The sequence below is a fragment of the Chiloscyllium plagiosum genome, chromosome 23, assembly GCF_004010195.1.
Source record: "Chiloscyllium plagiosum isolate BGI_BamShark_2017 chromosome 23, ASM401019v2, whole genome shotgun sequence".
In the NCBI taxonomy this organism is placed as follows: domain Eukaryota; kingdom Metazoa; phylum Chordata; class Chondrichthyes; order Orectolobiformes; family Hemiscylliidae; genus Chiloscyllium; species Chiloscyllium plagiosum.
In genome coordinates, this window is record NC_057732.1 from 27,503,307 (window position 1) to 27,527,881 (window position 24,575).

At 41.2% G+C, this 24,575-nt stretch overlaps 1 protein-coding gene across 1 annotated transcript in view; it reads right to left on the bottom strand.

Moving 5' to 3' along the window:
• Nucleotides 1–19,317, bottom strand: part of LOC122561705 (transcriptional regulator QRICH1-like) — a 37,665-nt gene extending 18,348 nt beyond the window's left edge. Inside the window, exons 1-2 of the mRNA XM_043713734.1 lie at nucleotides 19,183–19,317; nucleotides 2,710–3,750 (exon numbers count right to left, since the gene is read on the bottom strand). Of these exons, the coding sequence (XP_043569669.1) occupies nucleotides 2,710–3,741 (1,032 nt within the window). The 5' untranslated portion in view covers nucleotides 3,742–3,750; nucleotides 19,183–19,317. The remainder of the gene's footprint in view (nucleotides 1–2,709; nucleotides 3,751–19,182) is intronic.
• Nucleotides 19,318–24,575: the final 5,258 nt, after the last annotated feature.

Consider the following 24,575-nt stretch of genomic DNA (forward strand, 5'->3'; position numbering starts at 1 on the left):
TGCTGCTACTGAGCAATGGTGGAGGGAGTGAATGTTTACGAATATGGTGCCAAAGGGCTGCTTTATCCTGGGTGGTGTTCAGCTTGAGTGTTGTTGAAGCTACACCCATTCAGGCAAGTAGGGTCTATTCCATCACACTTCTGACTCATGCCTTGAAAATAGCGGACAGACTTAGGGGAGTCAGGAAGCAAGTTACTCACTGCAGTATTCCTAGCCTATGACCCGATCTTGTAGACACCAGGAAGCTGATAGTGGGTAATGGTACACCATTAAAATGGCAAGGGACAGTGGTTAGATTGTCTCTGATTGAAGATGGTCATTGCAAATCAATAAAACCTATTGCACTAACATAGTTCATTAGAAATGCTCACAGAACATCAGCCTTTATTTCAAAAGGAGATTGAATTCAAAAAGGAGAAGTAAAGACTTCAGATTTTCAGGCCTCATCTGGAATACTATGTTCAGTTCTTGGCGCTGAATCTCAGGAAAGATATAAAGGCTATGGAGAACAGTGCAGGCTCATCAAATTACACAAAGGCTGAATAGATTTAATTATGATGACAGTTACATGAACCAGCTTGTATTCTTTTGAGTTTAGATGTTGAGGATCAATCAAATTGAAATGTTTCAATTGATAAAGAGCTCTATACAGGAGGTACAAATGAGCGTTTTCCTGCAGTGGGGGAAATCTAGAAAAAGGCACATGCTTTCAAAATGAAGTCAGAAACATTTTGGACTAAAAGCAGGAGAGTGCATTTGCTGCCAACAGAACTGCAGGAGCACACTCACCACACATTCAGTTGCAGTGCCTGTTATGTCACTGCATTCCACCAGATTGCAACAAACTTGAATAAGAACATCAAAACTATTCACTCTGAAGAACTGCAGAACTAAAGACATTGAGATAATCAAGCCATACATGCTCGCAATTCTCTTTGTAATTTTGAGCACCTTTTTTTTCGGAAAGTCATTATTTCATTGGATGCATGCAGAGATGGTTCATGAAAATGATTCCGAGAATGCAGGGATTGTCTTATGAGCAAAGGTTAAGCAGACAATTGATCTAATTGAAACAATGAATTCTTAAGGGGTTTGACAGGGTAAATGTTGAGAGGATGTTTTCGCTCATGGGCAAGTCCAGGACCAGAGGGCATAGCCTTAGGGTAAAGGGATGCTAAGTTAACACTAAGAAGAGGAGAAATTTCTTGTAGCAGAGAGCTGTGAGGGCAAAGTCCTTGTGTAAATTTATGGCTGAGAGAAATAGATTCTAATCAGTAGGGGAATCAAGGAGGGTATGGGGAAAATGCAGGAAAGTGGACACGAGGAATATCAGATTAGGCTTGAACAATCAAATGGCATATTCTTGTTCTTATTCCTTATGGTGCACTTAAAAAGTGCAGATTTCATGCAATCACAGTATTCAAGTGCAAACAGATTTGTATGGAACATGTTATCATCTCCCCGAAAATTGTGCTGCTTAATAAGATAGTTTACAGGTGCAATTTATTCTGATTCAAATCATGTAAAGCATGCTTTTCTGAAGACTTGTTACAGCTTTTCAACTAGGGCTTGACACAACAGTGAGGGGAGTGGCAAAGGGAGGAGAGGGAACAACAATGGGCTGACATCTTCCAATTCTGGTGCAGTTGGAGTGCAAAATGATGTCAGCAGCACAGACTTCTTGTTCCATTGCTTTCGTAAAGCTAAAGTGAATCAGGAAACATTTCTGCATCACAAAAGGTAGTATAATCTGGAAAATGCTCCAAGACATTGGAAATATTGGGTCAACTAATAGCTTCAAGGCAGAGAACCATGCAATTTTAGTGGTTATGAGTTTAAAGGAAAACAAAGTAAAGACGTCAAACAGAACGGCAAAAATGCTTGAAGACTGAAAAACTATCCTAAAGTGGCTTCACACCAAAAAGACTAAACCAATTTCACAGACAGGAGCTGTATGTTGACTCAACAATACCTGACTGCTACACAAGTGAAAACCCTGCAATTTGTGGTTCAATATTTAGAAAGCTTACTTTCCTTTAATGTGAAAGTTCCTTGGCGTCAAAATGCAAGCTAGGAAGGAAATTGGTCGGAGTAAACTTTTTGATCTAATGCTTTTATCAAGTTGGTTCTTATGGTTGTAAGAAAGGATCTAGACAGTACAAATTCTTTTGTGTTGCCAACTTTTGCACAGTGCCCCATTGTTCTTATACTGAGCAGTCAAGCCAATTTGGCCGAGCTATCAGATAAATGGCAATTATGGCTTGTACCATGCTCTTAAATTATTTCAATACTTTAATTTGTACATCATTCACCCAGCGTGTGAGGACTATACCTGGAGCTCTTCAAGTCCATGCTAATAAGAACTGCATTTGAAACTTAAAATTAACTGAAGATGTTTCGATTTCTGGTTACTTCCGACCCAATATAAATCAAGTTTGTTAAGCAGAGGAAATCTTTCCCCATTCCCACAATGCATTGTACGTTCTAAGTTTCAAACGAATATTCTCTCGTTCTTACTGAGGTATCAGCACCTTGATGTACAAGTGCAGCATGTTATCTTCCGATAAAAAATATCGTACAAGTAACAGACAGAATGAAAATCTGATGTTCCCCCATTGATTTAATTTCATTTACAAACAACAAGAACACTTCAATATATTAGTTTCCATATGAACCATATCATAAAAAAGGTTACTGAATATAGAATACCTGTAATTGCTGTGGATCCCAGTATTTCAGAGATTGATAGGCTCTCCCACCAGCTTGTATTGTAACAGGAATATGAAGGTTACCATTCACATTCACAAACTGTGTTGAAAAAGCAGCTGTCACAGATGGCTGGATCATTTTATCCTGCAAGTTTTTCCCACCATCTGACAGTACTGCAGTCTTATCCTTGTCGTCTTCTATTTTGATCCCAGTCATACTCATTGGGATTTCATCAATTTGTACTAAATTACAAGTGTCATGAGGAATTGAGGATTGGAGAACAGTTTGGCCTTCTGAGCAAGGTGCAGGTGTCGTATATATAGTCCATGATTCTGTGTTGGATAACGGGCCTGTAACTGAAGTGGTAGCTGGAACAACACCGTATAGCTGACTGCTATCCACTGTGAGCAGCTCCTGACGAACAGGAATGTACCCTTGCTGTTGTGCCTGAGAAGACAAGGTAAGCACAGTGGTTACAGTATTTTGCACTGCAGGTTGACTCATGGTATAGCTTTCTTCAGTTGGTAAATCAACTTTCCTTTTCTTCACAGGCTGTGGAACACTCGAAGAGCTTGGCCTTCTTTCTTGCGTTATTGAGTTGACAGCTTGACTGCCAGTTTGTGGTTCCTCAGAAGATGTGTGCGACTGTAATTGGGCTTGCATTTGCTTTGCTTGCAAGGACTGGTGGTTTGTTTGAATTTCCAACTGGTGGACTTGTTGTGCTTGTACATGGTGAGACTGCATCTGCTGTTGCCCTAGTGGTGACCCCTGTGACGCATGTTGCTGAATTGGAGAACTAATTGGTCTAGACAACTCCAACAATGATCCAGCAACATCAGCACTGTCCATGTAGATATAATGTCCTCTTTGCTGGTACATTGTAACAGGAGTTTGAACAAATTGCTGGATTTCTTCAGACCCTTTGCCATTTATGGAATCCAAAAATTCTTTCATGCGATGCTGTGGTATTGTCCGTGCTTTCATCCGTAAATATTCCTCATAGGGAATCGAATTCTCCAATGAATGATTCATTTTAAGCAACTAAAAAAGTAAATTGCAACATTATTTTCTTTAGAATGTAGATCATTTAATTCCAAAACAAAAATAAATCAGAGTAAGATATTGGATTTAAAAAGGTATTGCTCAATAATAATAGGATTTTAACATTAACAACACGCACAAGCAAAATAAAGTGCCAGTAATAATCAGAACAAAAGTAAAGTGATATGAATTTAAAAAAAAACACACTATAGGAAGCATGAAACAAAATAAGTTAGCTGGAAAATGTACCTCAATACATCAACACAACCACATGATGAAGGAGCAGTGCTCCAAAAGCTAGTGCTTCCAAATAAACCTGTTTGACTATAACCTGGTGTTGTGCGATTTTTAACTCAATGCTAAACATCAGGATACTAATAGGCAAGTGAAGAAATTTGCATGGTACTATTGTCAAAAGACTTTTGGGTCAAACTTTTCTAAATAAGGCAGACAAAGCCAGGAGAGGACTTGTAAGTGATGCTGAAATTGATTCACAGGTAACAAAGAGAGACTGAAAATTGTGAGGACAGAGGTACTGGATGTATTTTGACCTTATAAAGGGTGGAATTGGTTTAGCTTTCTAGAGTATCTGAAATTTGCAAATACTGAATGAGGGAAAGATCACCAATATCAAAAACATAGGTGCATAAAATGAGTGCATGGGCAATCAACAGTATTAACAGGCAACACTAGAGTTGGAAGAAATCAATCTCTGCAAACAACTGCACGTAAGACAAAGTCCCTAGTTGCTATGTTGTTGGAGTTGCAGCCATCCAGGCAAGTGCATTACACTTCTGCTTTGTAGTGAATGGTGAGGCACTGGGGAGTCAGGAGGTGAGTTGCTTGCAGTTATTCCTCACCTCTGACCCACTCTTGGACCAAATGTACTTAGATGGCCAATCCGGTCTAGTTTCTGGTCAATGGTAACCCACAGGATGTTGATAGTAGGGGATCCAATGATGATAATGCTACTGAATGTCAAGAGACGATACCTCAATACAATTGTCTCCTATTGGAGATGGTCACTGCCTGCACTTGTGTGACATGCATGCGTTACTTGCCACTTGTCAGCCCAAGCCTGGAAATTGTTCAGGTTTTGACACATTTGTACACTTTGGTATCTGAGGGATCAGCACCAGGAGGCAATGGCCTAGCGGTATTATTACTGGACTTTTAATCCAGAGACCCAGGTATGCCCTGGGGATCCATGTGCAAATCCAACCACACGAGTTAATCGAATTTGAATTCGATAAAAATTTGGAATTAAGAGTCTAATGATGACCACAAATCCATTGTTGATTGTTTCGAAAATCTTTGTTTAAGGAAGGAAACTGCCATAATTATCTAATCTGGCCTACAAGTGACTCTGGACACACTGCAATGTGGGTAACTGTCTCTGGGCAATTAGGGATGGGCAATAAATGCTGGCTTAGCCAGAGGTGCAGTCAATTTGTGAATGAAAAAATAATGAAAGAAGCAACTTGGTCTTTTTGAAAGCTGTAAAAGCTGTTTTAACATTACAGCCTGGAGCAAATATCAACTAAATGAAGTTAATACAAAGTAAGTGGCATGCTGTGACATGCCCTCAGTGTCCTACATATTAATTAACTTGTAATTGCATCTCAACTGCAGTTGTGAGACTAGTATCCACAATCAGACATGAGCCAGGCAAAACAAATCATTTACTTTGTTCAGCTCTCCTCTGCTGGGATCATTACTGACATCCCAAGGGAGAAATCTGTATATACCTGCATACACAGCTGCAAATAGTTAAAAGTTAAATTTTTAAAGAAACAGAGAGCAGAATCCATAACCTTTAAAAATATTTCAAAGTATAAAGAACATTTTAGGAAGTACCCCCCAATCATCCCACAAAACTCTTTGCACTCACTGAAAATCTGCATCCATTTAAGGGAGTGCTGAACTATCACTTCCAGGTCATGCCCGGACTCCTTTACACTGCAAGGCAGCATCAAATTCAAAATGGAAATTACTCTGCATTGTATTAAACTTAGTGCAAATCCTGAAAAGGTTTTGATTTACTACCCCATTGAATTGACTCCATTAAAACTGAGATTGATATATTCTTTGTTCGTAAGAGAATCAAGGGTTACAGGGAGAAGGCAGGAGAAACAGGGCTGAGAAATGTATCAGCCATGACTGAATGGCAGAACAGACTGGATGAACCAAATGGGGTAAAAACAATAACTGCAGATGCTGGAAACCAGATTCTGGATCAGTGGTGCTGGAAGAGCACAGCAATTCAGGCAGCTGCTCGTTGGATGAACCAAATGGCCTAATTCTGCTCCTATATTTTATGGTCTTGTCATATGCTCTATCCTTGACTCCTATTTTCTTCATCTTCACATTCCCCCTTACATCATCATCTACAACCTTAGGGCTAAGTCCATTGGATCTAGCCTGTACATAAACACCAAATCCTTGCCACCAAGGTCACCGTCTTAACTGAACTAAATTACTCAAAATGTAGCACGATAATTTATCACAGATTAAGTTTCTTGTCCCTATTCTCTGCATTTGAAAGAATACCTACTGTCATTTCTTCAACTCTGTCGACTGCATCTTACAATATCCCCTGGTTGCTAAACCGACGCAGTTGCCGTTCTTGGTTTTGAGTATTCCAGTATTCTCTGCAAAAGTCAACTAACTCAGTGTTATTCATATCCTAGCCCCAAAATTCTAAGACCCCTCACCAATAATGCCTCCTGATCCCATACCCCAAGTTTAAAATTCTCTTTAAATTGATAAATTTTCATAGTTGCACCCTTCCTAAACCCCAACCTCTTCCAGCCCCAAACATCCTAATCCTCTAACTGTGGCCTCTTATCCAGTATCCTTTCATCCCATCAATTAAACTTAGATGATTTAAATCACCAGTGCCCCACGCTTCTGAACCTACTACTACTACCCGTCCATACACTCCCATAGAACCCTCAAGATCAATCATAGCCTCCCAATCCTAGACTCTAGACTCCTGTGTTCTTCAACATTTTGGCAAGAAAATAGCATACAGTTCAAGGGTTTCAGGATGACTTTTCTCAAGATTTCAAAGACAAAACTGACATTCCTTCTGATCAGTGGCACTCCATTCCAGATCTCAGTACAGGTCACAAGCTGAAATAAATCTGTTTATCGTCGCAGGTAAATCCATGTGACCTTTCTTGCCAGTTCTATCAGGTCTCTGCTATACAAGAATCAGGAAGAAAAAAGGATCTAACTGGCCACACAAGTACAGTGGTGATGCACTGGCTATATTTGAATCAAAATGTCCAACTGAAATTCTAAAGAGTGTTTCCATCTTGAAGCCCTAATATTGCAAAAGAACAAGAGCATGAACACCACATCATAGCCCAACCTGCCCTGTCAGTAGGTTCAAATGATCTACAACATTATTTCAAGGTATATCGGGGGGGGGGGGGTCAGGTTTCCCCTGATATTCTAGTCGGTATTCCCTCAAGTATCACTGCTATGTTGAACTAGCTGATGACACATTTACAATAGTGAGTCCACTTTAAAAGTATTAAAGTGGCTCAAGGGCACTTTGAACGTCAAGAGGCTGTCCAAGCACTATAGAATGTATGCTCTTTCTTTAATCTGACAAATAGTGTGGATTCAATGATGTGTCTTAATTTGTCCTCCATTATCATTGAGTACTTTGTATACTCCAGCATACAGAAAGCTCTATATTTAAAACATAGAAACATATTTCCTGCATCCTCACACAAGAAAGCAAAACACACAGAATACTGGAGCTTTACATAAATAAATACCCGAGAGATTACAACAACTTGACTGCAAACTAGTGATTAAATTGTAGATAGTCTTAACCAACCTGTTCAAATGATACAACTATTGTGCAGCTGAGTCTTCTAGCCTTCATACAAGTCTGATTTTGTATATAATTTTAAATCAACCTGTTCAGACATGTTTTATCACCTCCCAGACAGGTGAGGCCTGAACTCAGACCTTCTAGCCCAATTATAGAGCCACAGCACAATAAATAAGCTTATAACTCTGACTTCAAGGCACAAACCTAATGATATTCTGAAGTGAATTTATTCACAGAATCTAGGTTTTGTTATCTTTACACCTCTCCCTTCCCTACTTAGTAACAGTAATTAAAAGAAAAGATACATTAAATTCTAACTAACAAGTATGATTTTATAGATTTTTTAAAAAATCAACATGATCAAGCATAGAAGACAACCTCTGAGGCAGGTTACACTTGAACCCAAGCTTTATAGATCTACTTAGAAACTGGAGTCATGGAGATGTACAGCACGGAAACAGGCCTTTCAGTCCAACTCGTCCATGCCGATCAGTTATCCTAGCCTAATTTAGTCCCATTTGCTAGCACTTGACTCATATCCCTCGAAACCCTTCCTATTCATATACCCATCCAGGTGCTTTTTAAAATATTGTAATTGTACCAGCTTCCACCACTTCCTCTGGCAGCTCATTCCATACACATCACCCTCTGCACAAAAAAGTTGCCTCCTTAGGTGTCTTTTATATCTTTCCCCTCTCACCCTAAACTTATGCCCTCTCGTTCTGGACACCCCTACCCCAGGGAAAAGACTTTGTCTCTTTATCCTATCCATGCCCCTCATGAGTTTATAAATCTCCATAAAAGGTCACCCCTCAGTCTCTGACGCTCCAGGGAAAACAACCCCAGCCTATTCAGCCTCTCCCTTTAGCTCAAATCCTCCAACCCTGGCAACATCCTTGTAAATCTTTTCTGAACCCTTTCAAGTTTCACAATATCCTTCCAATAGGAAGAAAACCCGAATTGGACGTAATATTCCAAAGTGGCCTAGCCAATGTCCTGTACAGCCATAACATGACCTCCCAACTCCTATACTCAATGCTCTGACCAAAAGGAAAGCATACCAAACGCCTTCTTCACTATCCTATCTACCTGCGACTCTACTTCTCCAAGGAGAACAGCTGATTTCTCTGAGCTCTCTTCTGACTTGCACCTTGAGGGTGGACAAACTTTGGGGATTCAGAAGATGAATTGCTTTGTTCTGAATTCTCAGTGTTTGACCTGCAGCTTTAGTTACAATTTCTAGGTAGCTGGTTCTGTTTAGATTCTGGTCAATAATAACACTTCAGATGTTGATTGTGAAGAATCAGCAATAGTAATGCCATTGAATATCAATGAGAGATGGTTAGATTGTTTCTTATTGGAAATAGTCAATGCCTAGCACTTCTCTGGCATGAATATTACTATGTGAATGGAGACTGCCTTAAGTCTATCTTGGCCTTGCTGTTCTGCAGATACGGTATTGAGAAACCAGGGATACATCTGACACTGATCAAAACCCAAGCCTTTACTTCACAGCAACCAAATCAATATTTTTCCAAAAACACCCAATTTACAAAAGGTCTACTGACCACAGTCTCTATGGTCCTCAAAGATTTTGCTGACTTCTATGTATATAACATTTCACAGATTATGTGAATTGTTGACAGTAATTGTCCACCTAGGAAATTCTGTGTCACTGGTCATGGGTTCTGGGGTCCTTGTGTGGTTGATGAACCTGATCCCAAAGCCGCATCGCTGACCACATATTTGATAAATGTTTCGGGAGGTGAAAGAGGTCCTTGGCCGTGAGATCACTGGCATTTGTCTCCAGTTCGGTTTCTATACTTCCTCTTGCCAATGAGTATTGTTAAATAATTATGTCCCTTCACACAAGAGTTTCGTCCAAGTTTCTTCTGAATGAGACTCTCCCATGCATTGACATGAATAGTGTATTTCTTGAGGGAAGCCTTCAGGACATCTTTGAAATGTTTCTATTGCCATCTTCTTGAGTGCCTTCCTTGAGCTGGGCAAGGCTGATTTGCTATGGTAGTTATAATTCAGGCTTCCTAAATCATATAGCTGGCCCAGCAGACTTGAGTATGGTCACAATGTAGGTGCTATTAGCTTCTTCAAGGACACTAACATCAGTATACCTGACCTCCCATCTGATGCAGAGTATTTGTCTCAACAGAGTTGATGGTACTTCTTAAAGACACTTCCATCCTGCCACAAGTCCATCAAGTTTGATTTTATGTTTGCTTATTCACTTCTCATGATGCTTTGAAATTAAGTCATTCAGCCTGCTGAACTTTGCTGGCTGAATCCTGTTACTCTAGTATCCTATAGGATAAGAACAATCCAATTCCTTTCCATTATTATGAATCACTTCTGCCCACAGTCATATTCATAACTCCCTCCATCTTCATCTCAAATTCCATAGGAAGAACGCATGGACTTCTTAATGTCCAAACTGTTTTCATCCTGTCACTGTCTTTGCCCATGCAGTAGACAATTCAGTTTTTCTTCCTTCTCCTCTTGAGTAGCCTTCAAACTTTTTTTCTACAATCCATACTAAGTCTTAATTAGCCTCTCAATATCTTCAAATATTTAATATTTCCCAAAAACTTCCACACGCAACTTCTTAAATTTCTACATGTCCTATATTTACAAAATCTTGTTAAGGCATTATAAAATACAAAGGGAGAAACTATTCCTGCTTGTAAAAGGATCAAGACTGAGATAATACAGATTTAAAGTATTTTCAAACATAGCAAATTGAATACAAGAAAAATACCTTTTCATACAATAAGTAGTTTGAGTCTCTAATGTACTGTCTGGAAAGCATGGTATCAGCAGATTCAATTAAGGCATTCAAGCGGACACTAAATCATTACTGAATAGAAACAATGAACAAGTGTACAGGTAAAAGACTAGAAAATGGCAGTAAGTCATAATGCTTATTCCGAGAGCCTTCTGAACTGCAACAACTCTGTATTAACATCAGCTAACTATACCCTTGGAGTCCAGCCAGTCATTTCCTGATCAGGACCAAGACAGTTCCAGTCAAGAGTACAGAGCTTGCATCATTCTTCAATCTCTCTATAGCTTTCTGTTAACCATTCTATTTCACTCTGCCTTGCATGGAACTGCTCATTAACTGCTAACCCTAGACTCTAAGTCTCCTCTCTCCTCAAAGAGCTCTTCTAACATTGTTTGGTTTGCCTCAGTAACCCTCTACAGGCAATCATTCAATTACATTTACAAACATAGGAATGACTTCTACATGACTATCAAAGACAGCCATATTTATCTCTATCAATGACCATCTGGGAGAACTTGAACTAAAGATTTTATGCCTTTTGTACACAGTCTGAGTTTTTAGTTCAAAAGAATGAAAAAACTTAAAACACTTATACAGCTGCAGAATTGAATTAATGAATAAAAAGTTTAAATTATAAGTTTGCCACAAATTAAATCATAAGTCTGAATTTTATTCAATAAGTGATTTATGATTTTTGTCATCTCCTTATTCCCTTGTTCTTCAACAATGTAAAGGGGAAGGAATGTTGCTTCTAGTGCTGACCAATATTCCTGACTTCTACGATGAGGGAAACAGAATCAGCATGGAAGATTATCAATGGATTTTAGTTTTAGTGTGAAAAAGATTTTCTATCAAATTATAGTGCAAACTGATTTACATATTTAAAGTCATTGCTCAGTTTCAACGTAAGTGGTGGAAAAACATTGGGGAGAGCAGCTGCAAGTTTCCAGACTGCTAAGAAATCAGGAAAAATGCCTTTCAACAATTTATACAGAATCCTTTAAAATCTTTGAACCTTGCACACCAAATGTACATATATGATCCATTTAAAAATAGTAAACCGCCTAATACAAATAACTTTCTAGAGGGTCAATGTGGGCTTGCTGGGCCAAATGGCCTATTTCCAAATGGTAGGGATTCTATGCACTCCTTCAAATTAATCACCAGCAAGGATGAAACATCTAAGATATTATCTAACTTGTCACTTTAACTGGATATATTAACATACTGTAATTAGTAATTTATAATACAAAGTCCTGGATGAATAATCTGAAGAAATACTCTATATTTGTTACCTGAGCTGCTGTATCCCTTTACTTCATATTTATTGTATCAATTATATTTTACTTGGCATCTTAAAATTACTTTGCAGCATTAAAGCTAACTCTTATAGTGTACTTAACATAGTATACCAAGGCATTTCACATGACACCAAGCCACATGAAAAAGTTCAGAATAACAAAGACCAGATCTAAGCTCTACTGTCCTGCAACATCCAGTGGTGAATGATAATAGACATCTAAACAAATAACCAGAGGAGGCAGCTCTACAATTATCTCTATTTAATAACAGGAGACCAGGACATCGTTCCAAAACTAACCACATCTTCATCTGTACTACTACAAACATTGACACCTACCAACTATGTTCTGTCCACAAAAAGCAAGAGAAATTCAACCTGACTGATCACTCAAACAAAAGCAGAAATTGCTGCAAAACCTCAGCAGGTCTGGCTGTATCTATGGAGAGTAAGCAGAGTTTCAGGTCCAGTGACCCTTCTTCAGAACTGATGGTGTCTAGGAAAAGGTCATTATTTATGCAGAAGATGGGATGAAGGGATGGGGTAGAAATAAATGATAGGTAGAGATCGAGCCTAAAAGAATGAAAAACAGATGGACTAGGTAAAGGTCAGCTTGGGAGAACCAATAACTGCTACTAGGGACTATTAGTAGCTGACAATGGGTTGTGTATGGCAGCAATCCACATGATGACAAGGTTTGGAGTGCAGAAGTGGGGGAAAGACATGGGGGAAGGTGCTCAAGACCTAAAATTGTTGAACTTGACATTTCACCTTCTGGACAATTCCCAAGTGGAAAATGAGGTGCTGTTCTTCCAGCTTCATTGGAGCACTGCAGCAAACCAGAGACAAATGTTGGCCAGGCAACACAGTCAAACATTGGCCATAGAACACAGTGGTTTGTTGAAGTGACAGGCAATTGGAAGCTCAGTGTCAATCCTGAACACAGAATTGAAGTGTTCTGCAAAGCGGTCACACTGTCTGTGCTTCGTTTTCCTAATGGAGGGGAGACCACATTATGAGCAGCAAGTACAGTAGATAGATTAAGTGAAGTACAGGGAAAGCATTGCTTCACATGGAAGGTGTGTTTGGGTTCTTGTATAGTGAGGAGGGAGGAAGTAAATGCACAAGTGTATTACTTCACATCAATTTACTCTTGGTCATTAGCAATGTAATCGAAAAGGAGAGTACTACCAAGCAGCAGTTACATAGCAATGACTCACCTACTTTCACAGTTTGGGTTCGACCAAGGCCACATTACCGCCTTGATCAAAACATCGATGAAAGAACTGAACTCAAGAGATGTGAGTGATTGTTTTGATAAAATGGGAGCATTTGACAGAGTGTGGCATCCAAGGAGCCCTAACAAAACCAAAGTCAGTTCAAATCATGGGAAAGTTTTATTGGTATGTAAACACCCTCCACCATAGATGTAGGCAGCAATGTGTACCGTACGCAAGATGATCTGCAGCATTTCACCAAACCACATTTGACAGCACCTTATGCAAGCAGATGACCTTTATCACCTGTTACGACAAGACCAGTGGATCCACAGATAATCCACCAGCTGAAAGATCCCCTACAAGTCACTAACCATCCTGATTTCTTATTTATTTGTCACATATATTTGAAAAGATATAGTGAAGTGTTTTGTTGCCATCTGAGTTACAACAAGAGTAAAAGGAAATAACGTAAAATAGAGCTCATCTTCTATACAAGGGGTCAACAAACACAGCTACATGCCTTTTAAAAGATCTCTGCAAGTTCCAGGCAGCACCACCACCATTACCGAAGACCTGCTGTGCCCCTGATGTGGGCCTACTAGAGCTAGGAAACCTCTTTCAGGTATTGCTTGGAACTACTTTACGGTTTGTTCAAAAGCTTTGAATCCCATTAATAGCACTGTGGATGCAATTACACCAAATGGGCTGTTTACAAAGATCACTCACCATCACTTTCTCAAAAGGAATTAGGGATGGATGATTGGTAAATACTGGCATTGTCACAAACACGTTGTGAGACAGAGTAAATCATTTTAAAAATATATACTGCCTTGACTGAACTCATGACATCCTAAAACTCTTTATAGGAAAAACAAGTACTTTTGAAACGTAATATTTGTTATCATGCAGGAACCTAGCGTTCAATTTGCATACAGCAAACTCCCACAAACAACCATGTGACAATAACTTCTTTAAGTATTAAGGCATGAAGGTGAAAGAATGGCCGTGACACTTAAGATAGTCTCCTGCTTTTCTTCAAAACAGTGACATAGCATTTTTTGATGTTCTTCTGAGAAAGGAGACAGTTCCTCAACTTAATGTCACATCAGAATGATAGAATTTCCAACATTTCGACACTTCCTCAGTACTGCACTGGAGCGTCAGTCTAAAGTTTGTGCTCAAGTCTCTGGAGTGAGCTTTGAACCCACAACCTGAAGGAGACATGTTATCATTGCTCATACAGAAGAATATATTAAGGCAAGTGACCCCAAAAAAGCTTGGTTCAAAGAAAAAAGGTCTTTAAGCATACTTTAAGGGGGAGAAAACATCAGAGTTAGAGAGGTTTTAAGGACAGAATTTCAGAGCTCAGCACCTAGAAACTGTACATACTGCTGTAAAGTTCATGAAAATGGGAATTTACAGGAGGCCATAATTACATGGGCACAGACACCTCAGAGGGTAGGATGGGAGATTAGAGAGTTGGGAAGGACAAGGCTTTGGAGACACTTGAGAACAATGATGAGATATTTAAAACTGAGGTATTTCCAAAACAGGAGTCAAACTACAGGAGCAATGGGTAAACAGAACTGCATGTTAATATTGAAACAAAGTTTGTGGAGGTGAGAAATGGGAGAAGTCTAGAACGTCAAATGTAGAGGTAACATATGCATGGACAGTGGTTTCAGTAGAAGATAAACTGAGGTTGAATTGGAGATTGGACACATTATGGAAGTGGAAGTAAGCAGCCTTGTTGATGGAGTCAATATACAGTCAGAAGCTCATTTCAGGATTAAACAGACTTCCAAGATTGCAGTCAGCCAATTCTCAATCCATGCTATTACCATGCTCCTAAAACCATGGCCCTTGACTTATTTAGCAGCCTCCTGTCTGGCACCTTGTCAAAGGCTTTCTGGAAATCCAAAGAGATCATGTCCACTAGCTCTCCTTTGTTTAACTTGTTTATTACCTCCTCAAAAACATCTAACAGACTTGTCAGATATGACTTTACCTTGACAAAGTCATGCCGATTCAGCCCTGTTTTACTAGTATTCCACAATCTCCTTAATAACAGACTTTAAAATCTTACCAATGACCATGGTAGACTAACAGGCTAATAGTTTCCTGTCTCTGCCTCTCTCACTTTAAACATTAGCCATTTTCCAATCCTCTTGATCCTCCCTGACTCTGGTACTGATCTTTCAGGAATCACCGATGTGACCACTATCTCCTTCGGAACCCTGGTGCGTAGTCTACCTGGTCTGAGCGATCTATTCACCTTCAGGCCTTTCAGCTTCCCCAGCACATTTTCCATAATGATGGCCATGTCACTCACCTTTGCCCCTGACTCAAAGTTCTGATATGCTACCAGTGTTTTCCACCATGAAGACTGATAAAAAAAGTACCTATTCATTTCTTCCAACATTTCTTCGTTCTCCATTACTACTTCCACAGCCTCATTTTCCAGCAGACCAGTTTTTACTCTTACCTTTCTCCTACCTTTTATATATCTAAAAAAGGCTTTTGCAATCCTCTTTTACAGTACTAGCTGGCTTACCTCATTTTCTCCCCCCTCCACTGCTTTTTTTTTTAAAATGTTATCCTCTGCTAGCTTTTAAAAGGGTTCCCAATCCACTGGCTTTGCATTAGTCTTCACTGCGTTGAATGATTTTTCCTTTTGCTTTTATGCTGTCCCTGACTTTCCTTGTCAGCCGTGATAGCCATGCCTTCCCCTCCGTATGTTTCTTCTTCTTTGGGATGCATTTCTGCCTGCCTCCCAAATTACTCCTAGAAAATTGGAGGTGTAGTGGACAGTGAAGAAGGTTATCTCAGATTATAACAGGATTTTGACCAGATGGGCCAATGGGCTGAGAAGTGGCAGATGAAGTTTAATTCAGATAAATGCGAGGTGCTGCATTTTGGGAAAGCAAATCTTAACAGGATTAATGGTAAGGTCCTAGGGAGTGTTGCTGAACAAAGAGACCTTGGAGTGCAGGTTCATAGCTCCTTGAAAGTGGAGTCGCAGGTAGATAGGATAGTGAAGGTGGCGTTTGGTATGCTTCCCTTTATTGGTCACAGTATTGAGTACAGGAGTTGGGAGGTCATGTTGCGGCTGTACAGGACATTGGTTAGGCCACTATTGGCATATTGTGTGTAATTCTGGTCTCCTTCCTATCGGAAAGATGTTGTGAAACTTGAAAGGGTTCAGAAAAGATCTACAAGGATGTTGCCAGGGTTGGAGGATTTGAGCTATAGGGAGTGGCTGAACAGGCTGGGGCTATTTTCCCTGGAGCATCGGAGGCTGAGGGGTGACCTTATAGAGGTTTACAAAGTCATTAGGGGTATGGATAGGATAAATAAACAAAGTCTTTTCCCTGGGGTCGGGGAGTACAGAACTGGAGGGCATAGGTTTAGGGTGAGAGGGGAAAGATATAAAAGAGACCTAACGGGCAACTTTTTCACATAGAAGGTGGTACGTGTATGGAATGAGGTGCTGGAGGAAGTGGTGGAGGTGGTAGAATTGTAACATCTAAGAGGCATTTGGATGGGTATATGAATAGGAAAGGTTTGGAGGGATATGGGCCGGGTACTAGCAGGTGAGACTAGATTGGGGTGGGATATCTGGTCGGCGTAGACAGGTTGGACTGAAGGATCTGTTTCCATGCTGTACATCTCTATGACTGCTGCCATTGCTGATCCATCAACCTTCCTGATTTCTTCCAATCAATTCTAGCCAGCTCCTTCATCATACCTTTGTAGTTCCCATAATTGTAACACTGTTACATCTGATTCAAACTTCTCCCTCTCAAACTGCAGGGAGATTTCCATCTTAATTGTGATCACTGCCCTCGAGGGGTTCCTTTTTCTTAAGCTCTGTAATGAAGTCTGCTTCATTACAGATCACCAAATTGAGAACTGCCTGTTCGTTAGCAGGCTCTACCAAAAGCTTTTCCAAACAATGGCCTCAGATATCCAGAAATTCCTTTTCCTGGGATCTGCTACCAGCCTGATTTTCTCAGTCCACCCACATTCTTATCTATGATGATTACTGTAACAGCATCTTTCTTACATGTTTTTTCTATCTCCGCATTTATTTTCAGCTCCACATCCTGAGTACTGTTAAGAGATCGATACAAGACTCCCATCAGTCCTTTCTCTTTTGCAGTTCCTTAATTCTACTCACAGAGATTCCATACCACCTGACCCTACATCGCTTCTTGCTGTCCTTCATTTCTTACGAACAGGTCAATCCCATTCCCTCTGTCCATTTCCCTGTCCTTTCAATAGGTCACATATCCTTGGATATTTAGTTCCCAGCTCTGATCCCCTTGCAACCATATTACTACGATACCCACAACACTGAAATTGGCAGGACCAATCTGTTGTTTCAAGCTCACTTACCTTGTTGCATATCCTGCATGTATTTAAGTACAACACCCTCAGTCCTGCATTGTGTCCCCTTCTGGAAACTTTAACATTGCCTGAGTCCTAATTTCACAAGTTCCAAATCTTTTATAGATAAAATCATGAAGAATGATAATTAGAAATGCTTCATTTTGATTATTGCTGAGTTACTGATCAAAATTGTATAGTACTTAGGAGCAAGAGTAGCCCTCCAAACCTGCTCCATAGTTCAAACATATCCTGCCTGTTCTGGTTGTGCTCCCAACAAAGTCTTCAAATCTGCCTCTATAACCCTTGATTCCTTTTGTTATCAAAAATACTATTAACTCAACCTTGAATACATTCAATAGCCCAGCTTCTACTGGTCTCTGGGGAAAGAGAATTTCACAGACTAACAATGCTTTTAGAGAAAAACAAAATCTGCTCATTGCCAATATAATTAGAGGACTGTCGAATGCTACATTAGATGTGATACATGCTTCATTAAGACTCAAGTCTGCCACCAAGATTTCTATTCATATTTAGCTTATATCAATAGGATTAAAGTTTCTTCTCACAGATGTAAGATGAAAAGAAACTTAGCGGACTCGACGTGACAAGGCCATAGGCAAAGATCTACAGCACAAATTAACACTTATTCCAGACAATTCCTCTCAAATACAGCTGCTGCAGAGACAAAAATAAGGCATACTGGTGCAGTTGTAAGTCAATTACCACAGCAAAACCTTTGTTCTGCATCTGGGTTGTATTAAACAAAAAAGCTTTCAATTAACAAAATCTTGCTCAGTAACATGATACCTATCCCTAAGGGGAAGTAAAATTGTTATGATAAAGAACACAGCACTCACTTTGCCATAATTTTACAGAAAGATTCAGTTTTAGAGTAAATTAAATAGTCCCTTTGATTATCTATTATTGTCATCCATTGTAGATATCAGACAGTAAAAAATAAATAGTTTTACAACTCATGGCAGGTATTTTATTGTAAAGAGACACCAATTTATCTGTCATGAGATCAAAACTGGTCCAGTCAGTGCCAGTTACAAGTTACAAGTGAATATACTGTTAAAAAGCAGATCGCTTTAAAAGCGATTTTTAAAAAAAATAAAAACTGAAACCTGACAAACAAATAGAATCAATTAACCCTGCCTGACAACGATATTTAATGGGACAAAAATCAAGCTCATCAACTGTTTTGGTTGAAGGAACATTTATATTCTGCACATAATAAGCCAATTTTACACAACTGACACTTTTTTAAAAGAGATATTTGAAAATGCTCGGACCAATCTACTGTACATCACTATCGAATTAAGCAGTCACTCTGCACCCGAGAACGTAGAATGCAAGAACAGGCCTCAAATACCAATAATACTTGGTTTCCTAAACTGACAGATCTGCTCATCCGTCTGTTCAACGGATCGTGATTTAGATGGGGAAAAAAAAAGTTTGCCTGCCTGGTGCAGAGGGAAAAAAATAATAATTTTCAGACTTCGAAAAAAATTGCACAAGTCAAGAGAATCAAAATTTACAAGATAAACTAGGAGCATATGGTATAGTGAAAACAAAGGAATTCATGCAGTGGAGGAATGAGTTATGATCTGTCAGCCACGATCAACAGCTGTAGGCCTCAATCCTGCACCGCATAGCCTGCCCCTGGAAAGAGGTGAGTTATTTCATTGAAAGAGAGCGAGGTTACAGGAGCCATTCGCGCCGCTGTTTGGTGTTTCTGCTGAGAGTGTACTGGCAGTGGCCTGGGCCCCTGAAACATGCGGCTCCTGAGCAGCGGGGCCCAGCCGCAGGAGTTCTCCTGACTTTCACTGAAAATTCCTTGCGCTGCATCTCTTCATTTTTGCTTTACCTTTGTTTTGAACCTCGTTGAAGCGTCGCTGGCTACGGTCGAAAGACGACAACCAACATCGGGAGAAGGAGGGAGTAAAGAGGAGGCGGCCGACAGGAGAACGCTGCCGCCGCGGGAGAGGCGTCACCATTCACGCGCACGCGCGGCTCCCTCTTTTTCCCATGAAAACGGGGCGGGTCCTATTAAGCCGCGCCCACCAACGCGACGGGGCGCATGCGCAGCACTGTAACGTTTCCCCCTCTGCTTTCGCCGGGTCGCGGCAGCGAAGGCGCGCGTGCGCAGCTCCCATTGTCGCGGGAACCGCCGGCTCTGCTCTGGACACCGCCCCCATCGCCCGAGTCGGCGCGCACGCGCGCCTGCAAGGTCGAGTTTGCACATACAGGGTGCGTGCGCAAGCGCGGGCCCCATATACCAGGCGGACCGTCAACAGGGAGTCTGCGCCGTTCTGGCCGTGCCCATACCATTACACCCAGAGCCCCGCCGAAATGGCGAGTGAGCAGCCAATCAGGAGGGTGAGAACTCGACGGGGCGTGGCTACTGTCAGTGAACTGCTACATTGTTGCCGGTGTTTATGGCGCATGCTGTGTGCGGAGTAGGAAGTTCGGGCTTAGTGCAGGTTACTCTCTCACTGTATTTTTATTCTGTAGGAGCTGCTTGGCCTGGAGCTTATAGTGAGTCGGGCGGCAAGGTGGTTAACACTACAGCCTCACAGCACCAGGGTCCTAGCTTCGATTCCAGCCTTGGGCGAACTGTCTGTGTGGAATTTGCACATTCTCCCAGTGTCTGCGTGGGTTGCCTCCGGGTGCTCCTGTTTCCTCCCATAGTCCAAGGATGTGCAGGTTAGGTGAATTGCCCATAGTGTTCAGGGATGTGTAGGTTAGGTGTATTACTTGGGTAAATACAGGATAATAGGGTAGGGGAAATGATCTGGGTGGGTTACTGTTCCAGGATCGGTGTGGACCAGTTGGACTGAAGGACCTGTTTCCACACTGTAGCAGTTCTATGATTTATGGAGAGAGAGAGAGGGAGCAAGCTGATGTTTCAAGTCTGGATGATTCTTCATCAGAACTGAAGTGTGGAGGAGGCAGCATTTCTGCAATGGTTTGTCTAACTGCCAGACTGGAAAAAAGAGACAGTCCCACTGGGTTGGGGGGAGGGATAAGAGGACATGGTGACAGAGAATGTAACAAATAAAGCTGAAAGATACGGAAGCAATGGGTTTGTAATTTTTAAGATGTTGAACTCAATGCTGAAGGTTGTAAAGTGGCTAGTTTGAAGATGAGATGTTAGATTAGACTACACTACTTACAGTGTGAAAACAGGCACTTCGGCCCAACAAGTCCACACCGACCCACCGAAGCACAACCCACCCAGACCCATTTCCCTACATTTAACCATTCATCTAACACTACGGGCAATTTAACATGGCCAACTCACCTAACCCGTATGTTTTTGGACTGTGGGAGGAAACCCACGCAGACACGATGTTGATCCTCCAGTTTTCACTGTGATTTGCTGGAGCATTGCAGCATGCTAAGGACAGGGCATTATGTTAAAATAACCGACTGTGGGAAGGTCAGGATCATGCTTGTGCATGGACCAGAAGTGTTCTGCAAAGCGGTCACCCAGTCTGCGTTTGGTTTCTCCAATGGAGAATAGGCCACATTGGATGCAGGGAATATAATACAAAAGGTTGAAGGAGATACAAGTACTCTGGAAAGGTTATTTAGGCCCTTGGATCGTGAGGATGATAAGGGTGAAGGGGCAGATGTTGTAGGGAAGTGAATGATGGTATTGATGGTCAAGAAATGGACTAGGGTGTCTTGGAGGGAATGACCCCTGCGAAATACAAACAGGGGAGTGAGGGGAATATGTAGTTGGTGATGGCATTCTGCTAAAGTAGTGTGAAATGGCAGAGAATGATCCGTTGAATAGGGAGACCAGTGAGATGTAAAGTGGGAACATGTGATTAGTGTATGTAGTTGAGGGCCCTGTCAACTACAGAGAAACCACAGTTATGGAACAAGAAAGCCATGTAAGGTGGCATCATCCGAACAGATATGACATAGGCAAAGCAACTGGGAGAATGGGATGGAATCCTTGCAGGATATGTTTGACAGGGCCCGCAGCCACATCCAACCTATTGCCCGTGCATCCACTCTTGTCCTTCCCATCACTCTCAATAGCTGATCGGGTCCACCTGAGAAAGCTGGTAGCCTGACACATCTGCTATAGAGATGCGGGGAAGAGCTTGGCCGGGGGGGGGCGGGGTTACAATGAAGACTCTTAACAAAACTCATACTCAATAAGAAAACAATTGTAATTTAATAAGCTGAGTGGAATATATATGTAACAGAACAACCCTGAAACATTTTCATATATACCACACTGACCAGATTTGAATTTATGAAGCTCAGCTCCCTAATCTTGACTGTTCTGGAATATGAATGTCTCATTACCCTTACAAGCTAGGGAAACACAAAGGCTGATACTGGCGTAGTAAAAAAGTTGGAAGATGCTCATGTGTGAATGAGAGAGAAAACATTCTTCTGTAAGTTACATTCACTGACCGAAGGGTTCAAGGACACAGAGAGAAAGAGAGACAGGACGCAAACTGGCGGAAAGGTTTGACTCTTTGTGGTCTAATTTGAGTGTACACTTGCTTGTCATGGATTGAATGTTTGTCTGTTGTTCCCTGGAACTCGAGATCCGGAAATGTTATGAATTTAATTTGCACTTTGGGAATCTATAAGATGATTTTTAAAAGAAAAAGCCATTTTGTGGGACAATTATACTGGGCATGGTAGCTGAGCAAGGTTACTTCATGACCTTTTTCACATAGTTTAGTCCATCGTTGTGATGTGCTGTTCAAACGGAAGGTTATCTAACCAAAGCAATTGGCCATTTAGCCTGGCTTGATCAGGGTTCCCACTTTGATGTGCATATAGCTTAATTAGTTAAGCGTACTCAGTCCTGTCAATGCGTTTCTCTTCCTCTGCAAACATTGGCCATTTTATTGCTGCTTATCTGCTTAAAGAGATGTGGCTTTTTGTAGTTTTAATACCAATTTCTGTATAAAGACAGCTTGTTTACAGCAATAAGTAGAGTAGCCTGAGAGAGCTCTTCGGGGTAAGAGCTGGTGCTGCTACTCTGCTAATGGTTTTAGAACTTTAGCTCAAGCCTGGCTGTAGGTATCAATGTTATCGTGTAACTTTGATGCCATTGGTAAATAAAGGTAATAATTTAAACTAAACTGTCTGTAAGAGTTTTATATTCCAGACTACCACAGAGTACGATCTCCGGGACGAACCAAAGAGGCTTACAGGTCAAGTCCATCAGGGATTCCCTGAGCCGTCTTTAACATCCTTATTCTCACTTTTAATCCCACCAGCCTCCATATTCAAAGGATCATTCTCCACTATTTTAGACAACTCCAGCAAACCACCACCACCAAACACATCTTCCCCTCACTCGCCTGTATGGATGTCGTAGGGCTCATTCCCTCCAGGACACCCTAGTCTATTCCTCGACTACCAAAACCACCCTGCCTTCCCACGGCACCATCCCATGTAACCACAGAAGATGCAACACCTGCCCCTTTTCCTCCACCCTGCTCATGATCCAAGAGCCTAAACAGTCTTTTTAGGTGAAGCAGCATTTCACCTGTACCTCCTTCAATCTTGTGCATTGCAATGGCTGCACCCAATGTGGCCTGCTGTGCATTGGAGAAATCAAACACAGACCGGATGACCGCTTTGCAGAACACCTCCAGTCCATGTGCAAGCATGACCTTGACCTTCCCGTAGCCAGTCATTTTAACACAGTTTCCTGCTCACATGCCCACTTGTCTGTCCTCGGCATGCTGCAATGCTCCAGGGAAAACTGGAGGAGCAACATCTCATTTTTCAACCAAGCACTTTATATCCTCCTGGGCTCAGTATTGAGTTCAACATCATGTGTTGTCAACCCGTTGCTTCCCTTTTAGATTTACTTGTTACATTCTATGTCACCATGTCCTCTCTCCCCTCCAGTGGGACTGTCTGTTCTTTCCAGTCTGGCAGACAAACCATTATTCTAACCATCTCACATTCTGATTGTTTAGTGTGAACTATCAACATTGTTTCTCCCCCAGCACTCCCCCCATCCCCCCACTATTGCATAAATGCTGCCCCTTCCACACATTACTTCAGGCCTGATGAACAACCATCTCATCTCAAAACATTAGCTTACTCTCTCTCCATGGATGCTGCCTGATCCGCTGTGATCTCTAGCATCTTTTGTTTCCAATTCAGATTTTAGCACCTGCAGTAATTTTCTCCTACATATACAATGGAGGACTGCATGATGTTTGACTGCTGCACCCTCACCTTTACTGCATCATTGGCAGTTTCAAGGGGTAGAAGAAAAGCTTGTTTCCTAATTTGTACTGAAAGGTTTTTTTTTTAATCCTTCTGGAGGTTTTTTTTGTCTCCATTATTCTGCCTGGACTTCTTCTCTCCCCATGTGCTGATGTGTCAGTGTGAATTTTTCTTCTTCCTGTGAATGCAGAAAAACTAACTTGCTGGAAAAATCCAGCAGGTCTGGTGGCGTCTGTGAAGAGATAGCAAAGTCAACATTTCAGGTCCGGTAACCCTTCTTCAGAACACTGTGAGTCCTGCTGAGATTTTCCACAGTTTCTGGTTTTTTTTTTCAGATTTTCAGTACCTGTAGTTCTTTGCAATTTTTAAAATAAAAAAAAAACAAAAAGTGTTGCCGTGATGGAGCTTAGTGATTCCACAACTGATGGGTAAGATATTAGCTCTGCAATCCTGCCACATCGAGTCAGGAATGGTGATGGGTGATTAAAAACTTACCAATCTCAGCCTCTGCCGGAGGCACAGGGCATCACAGATGCCAGTCTTCAGCCAAATCAATTCATTCCATGTGACATCAAGAAACAGTTGGATTCACTGGATACAGCAAAGGGTATAGGTCCTGGCAACATTCTGACAGCAATTCTGAAGACCTGTGCTTCAGAACATGCTGCACACCCTGCACCTCCTCCATCCCTCTCCTCCCCACAACCCCACTGCAGCCAAACTCTTCCAGTGTAGTTACAATACTAGCATCTACCTGACAATGTGGAACATTGCTCAGGTACGTCCTGTACAAATAAAAAGCAGGATAAATCCAACCAGCCAGTTAAAACCCCATCACTCTACTCTCAAATAACAGTAAAGTGACTGAAAGTGTCATCAACAGAGCTATCAAGCTTCACCTACTCAGCAATAACCTGTTCACTGACATCCAGTTTGGGTTCTGTCAGAGCCACTTAGTTGCTTCATGTAAGCATGAGAAAAAGAGATGAATTCCATTGATGAGATGAAAGCGACTGCATGTGGCATCAAGGCCAC